This window comes from Sparus aurata, chromosome 11 (genome assembly GCF_900880675.1).
Source record: "Sparus aurata chromosome 11, fSpaAur1.1, whole genome shotgun sequence".
Lineage (NCBI taxonomy): Eukaryota > Metazoa > Chordata > Actinopteri > Spariformes > Sparidae > Sparus > Sparus aurata.
In genome coordinates, this window is record NC_044197.1 from 14,065,561 (window position 1) to 14,076,775 (window position 11,215).

Here is an 11,215-nt window from a genome sequence, read left to right on the forward strand (position 1 = left end):
ATGAAAAGCACAAAATGGAGTCCCTGAAGACTTTTTGTATAGTGTGAGTTTTCCCCTTTTACTTGATAGAAATGATAAGATTTCAGTATAGTGACAGTTATTTGATTGAAGATATGTCTACAGAGAACACCCCTAAAACTGCCGAAGGTCTTCAGATTTCAAGTAGTAATTGTTCTAAAAATATAAACATCCTTTTAGAGTACAAGTCTGAAATACTGCACACTGCAGGATGCACTGCTCGCACAGGATTTCGCTCATCCGACAATCGAGGCTGCGACCAGAGGCTCTCAAATCCTCACATCCTGCTCCCGACTCTGAGAACACACATCAGCAGCAGCAGCATCACCACGGTGCAATACAATCAGGCTGCCACACAGACCGACTGCCAAAGGGCAAAACATTCATGTCACAAAAGACATTCAGGTTCTAGCTTCAGCAAACAACTCTTTGCCTTTCAGCAGTAAAAGAACAACTGGTGGCGACAAGACGTTGCCATAGAGCAGCAGAGGGCACAGTGCCTGGCAACATCATAGCCTTCCTGCTGGTGTGTTTACCTGCGCTGCACCTACACAAGCACCGTTTTTGTTGTATTTGCTCTTGTTAGGACAAGGTGAAACGGCAACCAAAACTAAGAGGTGAAAAAAAAAAACGATGCAGCCCACTAAATCTGGGTTTCAGGCACGTTTGTTATGGCACTGAAAGAAGCCAATTCAGATGTTTGGTTTTTTTTTAATTTACATTTTGAGTCTGGATTCCAGCCAGAAACACAATTCTTTAATCATTGCGCTGAGGCAGTGCTGACACAACTGGATATTTCTACAGTGACAAGTAACACAATTCAGCCAGACACTTTACATAAATGTTTGACCAATGAACCGAGAGCCCTCATCACTGATGGATGCATGCCCTGGACTGAGTTTCTGTTACCATGGAAACTTGAGATTTTAGGGTAACAGAGGAGATTTGTGCTTTTTCAGTCATAAAAAAAAAAACACCCACCTGCAACATAATAGTGAACCGTGAATTTTGAATGGTTCAGGGACCAAGCGATGACAGAGACGAGACCACTTCTATTTTGGTCCTCTTAAACGGGACTACGGATGATAAATATCTGATATGGGCATTTTTGGAGTATGCAGGCAATTGACACAAAACTGACACAAGGGTGGAAAAAAATCACGAGGTTGTGAAATATGGCAGCATTCATTTGAGTTGTTTGATTTGGAAGACTTTGACTTATATGCCATCATCTGGGGGGAAAGTTGGGCAGTTTGAAGCCTGAATACAAAAAGGTTGTCTCTCCGTGCGGTATACTTTATTGTCTACGTCTCCAACCGCACATCCTCTGGGGAACTCACCCGAACTAAACACTGCAGTTTCTCTTATAACAGATCTATTCATTCTGTCAATAAACAAGTTGAAGAAATTATCTCCCTGCGTAAATCACTTGGTGCCTACTGTAACATCAAGTAACGTTAGTCTAATTCCTGAATAAATGTCAAATGAAAAAAATAACAAATCACTTACTGAGTGTCTTGATTGTGGAAACATCATGTCAATTCCTTGTTTGTTGCTGTCCTTCCCAAACACGACCAAGTGGGTGCCCTGTGTTTATATTTTTCCTTGCGTTGGTCCTTTGTCCAAAAGCTAGCCCAGCCTTAAACAGGAGCTGTCCAGCGCTAGCAGGATGACTAGCTAACGGTAGCTAGCGACCCCCCTCAAAAAAAAAACGAGGCTGAATATGAGTAACGCACTTTCCAGCGAGGTAACTAAAACAGTCGGCGTCTTGTTTGGGTGATGCAAGACCATTCAGTTGTACCTGTCCCCGACCCCGTATTTACTGCGTCTGCGAGCAGGAAACCACCATCAGCACTGAGTCCTCTCTGGCTAAGCTAGCTAATTCTTCAGAAGCTGTCAGTCAAAATGATCCATCGCTGTTGCGAGCTCTCCGCTTGAACGCACTAGCGGCAGCGATGCGAGCTCGACGCATGTAAATGAATAAACACAGCGGCGTTTGGACGAGGCGAGCGGCGGGTAATGGTGTCTTATTCTCCTTCCTTCGTCTTCTGGCCGTCCGTCGGAAGCTTTCAGTTCGTTTTCTCCCCGGCTAGCTGCGACTACGCTGGTGGAAAAAGTAAGATGAAAAAAAACCGGTGTAATTTCTCAGAAATAACAAAATGTCTGCGGGTTCGTTTAAGTTGAATCTCGTCCAACGGCTACAAATAAGTCTCGCGAGTGAAGGAGAAAAGAGACGTTAAATGCTCGCTGTGCTGCTGACGGCTGATCAACTCCGCGTTGAAAATGTGTCCAGGTCACAAACTCTGAACGTTTGTCTCTTCACAACCGAAAGACTGGAGGAGAAACAGTGGGTTTGCCGGAGCTGGTGAGGCTGGAAAGTCAGTCCATTCCTGGAGCTGGTAGGTAGACGCGACGCCGCCGAGCAGTCCGCCCCACACAGAAACGCAGAGGCTAGAAGAGCGTGCGAGAGCAGATCTACACGCCGTGGATCTACCTCATCAGCCGGGCTTGATGTCTGAGCAGAGAGCGCCTCGTGTGGACAAGTCCATCCATAGACAGACACACACACACTCCTCAGAAAAAGGTAATCAGGTAATCGGCCAACACATAGTTTACAGTATAAACACACATTTAAATATATGTATAGGTTACCTTCACTTGTACTTGGAACTTAAGTATATCTGTCACCATAAAATTACTTTTGATACTTTGGTACATTTAAAATCATACACTTTAATTATGGACAACTTTGTCTTTTACCAAATTAATATTTTGCACAATATCTGCAATTTTACTCAGATATAAAATCTAGGCACTTATAACACAGATCTCTTCTCAACTCATCTCAGAGATAACTGTTGTACTTTCTACTCCATACACTTGCTGTCCAATGAAAACCATGCATCTCCAAATTTGGTCAATTTGAATTTGTAAATTAGAAGTATTTTTAAACCCCCTTGGATGAGTGGCAAAATGCAATGCCACAAACATCCTGAAAATACTCCAACTAACAGTCATGATTTCAAAACCTTACTGAAATAAAAGTATGCAGGTCTTATCAGCAACATGTACTTGAAGGATAGGTCCACCCAAAAATGAAAATTCTGTCAATAACTACTCAACCTCATGCTGATGGAAAGTCGGGTGAAGTTTCTTAATCCACAAAACATCCAGCGTTCTCCTGAACAACTGAAGTAGATAAATGGATAAACGGACTAGTTTTTTTTAAATGCAGAAAAAAAACGCAGAAAAAAACATAAAATAGCTCCTTACAGCTCGGATGCTGTAATGAAAGGCTCCGGAAGCCCTTTGATTGAAAATATGTTATTTTCAAACTTTTAAGACAAAAGCATATTTTGTACCCAGTCAGAAGTGTCTGCACAAGCTCCAGCTGGCTGTGAAACTTCACCTGACTTTCCATTAGCACGAGGGTGAGTAGACAGGTGAGTGAAATTGCAGTACATACAGCTCACTGTTGCAAAAAGAAAATGTACAAAGATGCAATAAGAGAGTATAGGAACATATTTTATTCCAATTTAAAACATTTAAAGGAGAAGGCTATGAAAATCATTTTCATGTTTGAATGAGGTTCAGGCAACAGTGGTTGAAATGAAACATACAAAAGAGAAATATGGCTAAAATACTGTAAATCAATAACCATTAGGACCCTTTTCATGAGGGCGTTGCATGAATACAGTATCTCACCCACCCACTCCGTCCCCAACCTGACAAACACATGCAATTAAAATGACATTTATCTTAAAAACAGCAGTTCATTATTAATCTTAAATATAGAATAAAATTGTCCTTTTTTAAGTTAATTAATCACATACTTAAGTGTTTATTTGTTTTAAAAACTGGACCATGAAATTCACAGGCCCTCTGATTTTTCACAACATTGGCACTTGTTAAGAATCTGGCTTTACAAAGAAAGGGGATTGGCACACTCATTGTACATAATTTACATTTGGTATACTTAAAAAAGAAGAAAAAAATCAAACAAAAATACATTACTTTCAATTTGTACACCACTACACAAAGTTTATTTGAACTCTTTTAAAAAAGTCTGTCATCTTAAGTGGTCCTAAATACACGTATTAAGGTGTGTCAACCTTAAAAAAAAAAAGAAACAAAACAAAAAAAGATGCGAAGATAGCTTTTTAATATCACTGTATGTCCATCCCTCTAATAAGAATGGTTCTCAAGCATAAGCAATAGCCATCAAAAGTGTACACATACATACACACACGCACACACACCTCAGAGTACCAACGAGCGCGCTTGAACGGACATCTAAGTTGCATGTACGCAGGCCCATTGCAGTGGTGCAGTTTCAGTGCCTTCGACCCAGGGAAAGAACACAGTCCAATCAAGTACAGGAGGGGGGAGCGGAGAATGGCGGACATGTAAACACGCAGCAGATTCATTCACTCACTTTCTACTATAACCACCAAAATATCAGAATGGCCTCTTCAGTACCTTCACTTGGCAAGTCTTTCAATAAATACATTAATACTGAGGCTTAACACAGAAGCTTCAATTGGAAATAAAGAAACCATCCTGTAAAAAGTGGATCAAACTGAAGTTTTATCACAGAGATCTGGGTCAGGTCCAAATGACTTTCTTTTCTGTGGCTGATTTTGTTTGAGACCGTGTTTTGTACGGGATTGTCGTACAAACCTTCTCCAGAATGCTGAAGAAAATAGCAGAAGGACCTTAAATAACAGACCCAGCTCTGTTGTTGGCTCCAATCACTGGCAGTGCTGCCGATTGACTTTTTCTTTGTGAGGTGCTAACAAGACAAGGCATGAAGTACACATGTTGTCACTTGTAGGTGAAAACTGATTTTTAAAGAGTACGGCATCATGGCAACACTCGTCCCTGGAGTGGCCACTTCCATTTTATCATCGTCATAACTGCCCGAGAGTCCAAGAGACCACACGCCTGCACTTAAGGTGGTATGCCACAGTTCAGGGAGTTCAGAGTGTTCATCGTGAAGGCTCAAAACACAAATACACCCAGAACACAATGTTCCTTTACAAGTTCACTTCAAGTCTTACTTTATGTATTCATCTATTATAATATATGACCTCTTCATTAAAAAAACAAAAGCACGCTGAGCTGTGGCAGTCTCAAAATTATCTTCTGTTAGCAAGTCGGTGTGAAAAGCACCGGTGTACACACGGGACAAACGGATCAAGAAAAGGCCTTTAAATGTTGGTTGAAGCATCAAGGATGAACCCATTACCAATTCAGGCTGGAAAAAACAAGATCCCAGCCAAAAGAACTAGACGTGTTAAAGTCAGAACTCTGCAACATCTCGAACATTGTTTCAACTCATAAGAAATTTGTGGCACTTAAAGCAAATATATGTCCCTTTCCTTATTAAATGTCTACAAATACAAAATAATGGCTCATCAACATATGGGACACACTTCCACCAGAGGTGAGGAGGTACGCTCACTGGGTGCATGAAAGGCTTAGTAATACACAGGGTGAATACAATTTGCTATAACTAATAGATCATATTGCTTTTCTACAAAAAAATATGACTATTAAACCTTTTGGCAAACAATTAAAGACAAGGGAGTATGCCAGGATCAGTAATACTTTCTCTGATGTGTGCCCTGACCCCTCCAGCTCTGTCAATGTGCACAAAAAGGTCAAACTGTCCCGAGCACTCCTTTTTTCTGACTCCAACACAGCCAAATGCCAAAGTCGAACAAGGAAACACTACCAGTGAGAAGCCAAATGTGCATAACCACTTAGTGGAAAGTATTATAAAGCCAAGATCAAAACATAATTCATATGAGGGTGGTAAAAATGTGCTATTGCACAGTGGAAAACTTTTTTTGACGTTGGCCATTCTCCTCCTCTAAAGGCAAAATGACAGTGATTCACAGAGCCAAACAGCCACCGGACCTCCGTCAGGCGTGTCATGTAGGCATCTGTGGACTGCTGCATTCCTCCCTCGCTGAACCTGCGGCCATCACCCTCAACAGGATGTCAACACACTCTTGATTCAAAGCCCCCCTTGTTAATTAATTGCACCTTTTGCTCTATGCCATCCATAGAGTCCTTTCATTTCTATCAAAGCTGCTAGTAGTAGCCCTTGTGATGAAAAAGTTATGAAAACTTACCTGAATTACATTGTGAAGACAAAAATAGCCATCTATCAACTTTCAGCTTAATGGAATATTTAAACAACTATCAGGCAAGAGACACGATATGGGATTGGTACCAATAGCCAACACATATCCTCAAAAGTTACAAAAAAATGCAAGCATCCTTGAACAGTAAGTATTCAACCACTAAGTTTTTTGTCTGTTTTCATTTTCCTATTTGCATAAAGCACAAACCTGACATGGAAACAGTGTTGTCCATTGTCAGGCATTTCAAAACAGAACTGCAACAACTAAATATATGAAGTATCATTAGAAAGATAGAACACTTGTCCATAAAATAGTTTTGATATTTTACAGCAGTATAAAATCTCCTCCTGTCTCCTCGGCTGGAAAAACATTTGAGCGGAAACTAGGGAGGAAGTCTCATTTACTGTATCAACAATACGTAGATCTGTCTGATAAATTAGACATACAAAAAAAGAACTATTTACCCTCTCTTGCTGTCCATTACAGTTTAATAAATGTTGGCCAAATAATATGACAAAGTAAAGTTGATTACAGAGAGAAGCCATATGGATGATCAAGACCAACGTGTGACTTAAGCTAACTGGCAGCGCAAAAGCTTTATTTCATCTACAACTGACTATTGCACTGGACTAATCTGGTATCATCGTCTGCACAGGATTATTATTCTCACCATCAAGAGAAAAATAAAATAAATCACAGTACTAATACGTGTGTGTGATTCAGATAACGGTCGGCATGAAGGAATGCCACACAAAGTGAGTCGTTATGCCATCAACATCTGAAAGATCCATCCCGAGAGAACACTGAATTTTGGCAATACCAGTTTCCAAATAGGTTTTGTTGATATCTGAACCACTCGACGGATGAACAGGATACTGGCAACGTAATTATATTTACAGGAAAAAACTAGGTGGTTTTAATTTGGCAATGTGATTTAAAATCACAGGGGAGTTGATACAGTATGTAACTACCAGTAGTGTTGTGTCGCATCGTTTAAAATGAGGGGCAGTGTAAAAGGAACATACTGTGATTCTTTCTGGAGCGTTGCATTCCTTTGAGTAGTCATCTTCAATTTTTAATTGGAGAACAATAGCAGTCATAATAGAACCAAGAAGTTAACATAGCTGAGATTCTTAAAGTCTACATAGGACATCATCTCCGCCGAGCTCTCACATCCCTGTGAGCAGCGCGAAAACTTTATTTACATTCAACAGAGCTTCTGTGCTCTGATTTGGGGCAGGGTTAACAAAAAAAAAATAAAATTCAAAATTACAATTCAAGACCTGGGGGAACCAAGAAGTACCTCACTGCACCCCAGCACTGCCTGATAATATATTCCTATCATCAAAATTAGTTACCCTTCGCAGATGAGCAGAGTCCAGGGCCTGGCCTCGTGCCCTCATGCTGTAGTGTATCGCATGCATGGGTTAAATAAGAAGAAGGGGAGAGAGCCCTTTGTCCATAAAAGCTTACCAAGAGAAGGCCCTCTACCCACCTCAAACACACAAAGCACTGGTGATAATGTAGTGTAAATAAAGAAGAAATGTGAGCCAAGCCCGGGCCGACAGGAGGACCGAGAGGAGCCCCGGTATGAGATCACAAGGGGGGGACAAATGGAGGGAGTGTGTTTGAGTGTTTTTCTACAAGAGGAGGAATTATTGGAACCACACATTGGTAAGCCATTCTTTTAAAAAGAGGACAATCCAACAACCAGGAGCAAAGTGGACAGTAGGGACAGATCATGGATGGTTTTTGTTCTGATAAAGTATGTGGTACTGCTTAATGCTGTGTTTCATGCAGATGTGTGTGTTTCTAGACTCTGCATTGTGTGTGTGTGGGGCTGCAGGTTTCTTTCTCACTCTATCTCCCTCTCTCTCTCTCCCTCTCTTTCTGTTTCACTCTTCACACCAAGTTGTATTCTTTGAGGTTGAGCTGCAGGATGGTGTCTTTGACGGCTGCGAAGACGAAGCGGATGTTCTCTGTGTCAGTGGCGCATGTGAAATGGGAGTAGATGATCTTGTCACTGTCTGGGTTCAAGTCCACAAACATCTTCAAGATGAACTCCCGACCCGCTTGGGCGTCCCGTTGGGGACCTGAGAAGAGAACAGATCATTACCTTAGCCTGCATAGAGCATCTTACAAACATCATTAGCTTTCACATTGACCCTTTCATTACACTAATAATCAGAATAAAAACGCCTCATGTGACAACCCCTGTTGGAAGAGTCCAATCTGATACGGCCCGATCTGAATGAATTTTGTTTGTTTCTAGTTCTCTCTAATTGGAATTTATACATTTTTTTGGCATGTTTACCTCCCTTGGAGCTAACACTAGGTGATGTTGCTTCTTGGAGGGACAGATACATGGGGGCAGCAAAACAGAACTGGTCTGTGCCAAATTTGTTTTTGTCTGAGCCCTTAAAGGATTTAAGGTTAAGTTGAAACGTGCTGAAAATCCTTAAAATGATGAGTTGTTCAACAGGTGTTGAAAATATGAACTAGGCAAGGTCCATCTGGAAGTGTATACCAGGTGGTGCACATAAATGTTCTTCTTCCACTTTGTGCTTGTCAGAAATAGTTGTATGCCATTTCAGATCTCATTAAATCACTTTATTTAGCATCCATGAAAACAGTCTAGACAAAATCTCCAATCAGAATATTTCAATTGGATTGAAGAAAAATGTTGTCCATGTAACTAGATCTAGTGAGCTGTTGTTCGGCTTTATCGATCATTTTTGTCATTTTAATATCAATTCATTTCAGTATTTCTAAGTATGGTTTAAAATATGAGCACTTTTTAACAATTACAATAAAATAAACAATAAAAAATCACTTCTGAACGACTGTGATGAGAGGGGGAAGTGCTGCCATGTTCAGTTATGTACTAGTTTGCATTGTAGTACAGCATGATAACCACAAGGTGTCACTGTACAATTACAATTATAAGTGAAGGGTTCACTCTCACATAAAATTACAGCTTGAGATTCAAAAATAAAATACCCCGATGTGTGCAAATGATGGTACAGCTCCTTTCCCTGTTAAGATAGCAAGCAGCTACTATGATGCTCATATTGATAAAGGGCACTGAGACACAGTCAAGTTACTGGCTAAAAGTGAGATCCCTTACAGAACTTGACCAATGGCTAGACTTCTCCCCTCTATGAATAATTAAATAAACAAATCTTGGAATTGAATTCACTACTGAGGCTCAGCAAACTACACTGACCGTTAGTAATAGACTAAATCTGATAAAGCAGAAGAGCCAAAAACAAATAAATTAATAAAAACTCACCATCAAATTCTGGAAAGTAGTCAACCAGGTGTGAATACATGATCTTCTCCTCCAGCAGGTCTTTCTTGTTGAGGAAGAGGATGACGGAGGAGTTCTGGAACCAGGGATATGTGATGATGGTCCTGAACAGAGCTTTACTCTCCTCCATACGATTCTAACAAGAGCGGGGGAGGACAGAGACACAGCAGAGGAAAAAAAACACAACTTTAGGATATATTCAAAACATAGGACTTCTTCTGATTCTCTCATCACTATTAATGCAATTATCAAATGGTGGTTGTTATGTCTGGAATATAGACAGATGCTACATTAATATCAGTATTTCAAGGAAAATATTTGTTTTTCAGGATTATCTCTGAAAGTTTTGAGGCTAATATTCAATTAGAAGCCCAAACACTGTACAGGCCTTTGTGTTTGTGCCTATGAAACACAGCCAGAGCAGTGCTAGAAAGAGCCTGCCAGTTAGATTATGCCAGCGAGTCTGTGAATGTGATAAGTACAGCCCTTACTTCCTTGTTTATTAGCCATTTAGTCTTTAATCTCTTTCTATATGGAATGAAACTTTGCTATATAAGCTCTGTCCAGCTAAATCTTCAATGACCAAAAGAACCAAGTGAATTCCAGGTAGAAGGGCGAAATGGTCTCTGGATTTGTGTGGTGAGAGGACCCAATTCAATAATCAACTGTAAAAAACAATCAGGTTGCCAGCAAAAATTCTACTGAGGTGAATCAAATGCCGCTAAACAAAACAAACATTCAGTTTCCTTTCAAAGACAAATCCATGAAGGAAGAAAACAGTAGTTGTAATGTTACTTTCTATGATTGTATGGTTGCCAACATTGCTTGCATGGCATAGCTGTGATCAATCGTCAGCGAGCCATTGTTTCTTCTAACCCTTCATGAATACACAAAGAAGACAATGTTAGGTTATTTTTGTACCCTGTGTGTTTACATTTGTTGAGTGCCTTTTCTGACACAAAATATTAGCTTGCTAATAGTGATGGACTGTAGCTGGACAGCATCATACAGCAGCAGTTACTCCAGCTTTTACAGTAAAGACAGGGACTCGTAGTATGAGAAACAGTCAGGGGACATTTAAGATTGTCAAAACAACTACAAAAATGACACAAATGACTAATGTTAACTAATAAAGGCACATATTAGATTTATTCCTCCAAAACAAAACTGTCTAGAAAACAAAGAGTTTAAAACCTAGAGCTGCTGTCAAATACAACTTCTCTTCCTCTTTCTAATCGAAGCTCCTTGCAAGTATCACTCCCGCAGTTTAGTCTTGACAAGTCATACTATGATCCCAGCCAGACGTGACCTGATGAAATCAAAGATGTTTGAAAACAATCTTGTCAGGCTCTGGCTGGTCTGTAGGGTCAAAGTCTCGGTCTTGAGCCCGTCAACACAACAGGATAATCTCTTCAGACTGTGGTGCCGAAACGCCGCCCAGCCTCGTCTCAGCCGTCAATCAGAGCTCAGTAACAGCATCAAGACTGTCCATTGTGGCCTACTAGCTGTGACCATGTACGCATTACAAGCAGGAAAAGCAAATCAACAGCAACCTACAAAAATGAAAACATATTCCTGTCCCTGTGTGCTCAATAAGGCCCAACACTTGAACAGGCCTGCTGAAGACAAAGTACAGTATGTGTGTGCAGTTAACAAACATCGACACCGGTAAATTGTAGTAGCGATATACAGCAGATATAGTGAGTCAAGCTGGCAGCTGGGTCTGGTTAATGAA

The 11,215-nt window shown here is 40.5% G+C and overlaps 2 protein-coding genes across 5 annotated transcripts in view; both read right to left on the bottom strand.

Moving 5' to 3' along the window:
* tle5 (TLE family member 5, transcriptional modulator) overlaps positions 1-2,485 on the bottom strand; it is a 44,306-nt gene extending 41,821 nt beyond the window's left edge. For 2 of the 4 annotated variants that reach the window (XM_030432922.1, XM_030432920.1), the window contains exon 1: positions 1,528-2,485. In XM_030432922.1, coding sequence (XP_030288782.1) covers positions 1,528-1,554 — 27 coding nt within the window. In that variant the 5' untranslated portion in view covers positions 1,555-2,485. The remainder of the gene's footprint in view (positions 1-1,527) is intronic. The other 2 variants (XM_030432921.1, XM_030432919.1) reach the window with 1 other exon arrangement.
* Positions 2,486-3,524: 1,039 nt separating this feature from the next.
* LOC115591176 (guanine nucleotide-binding protein G(q) subunit alpha-like) overlaps positions 3,525-11,215 on the bottom strand; it is a 41,773-nt gene continuing 34,082 nt past the window's right edge. Inside the window, exons 6-7 of the mRNA XM_030432933.1 lie at positions 9,463-9,616; positions 3,525-8,263 (exon numbers count right to left, since the gene is read on the bottom strand). Coding sequence (XP_030288793.1) covers positions 8,073-8,263; positions 9,463-9,616 — 345 coding nt within the window. The 3' untranslated portion in view covers positions 3,525-8,072. The remainder of the gene's footprint in view (positions 8,264-9,462; positions 9,617-11,215) is intronic.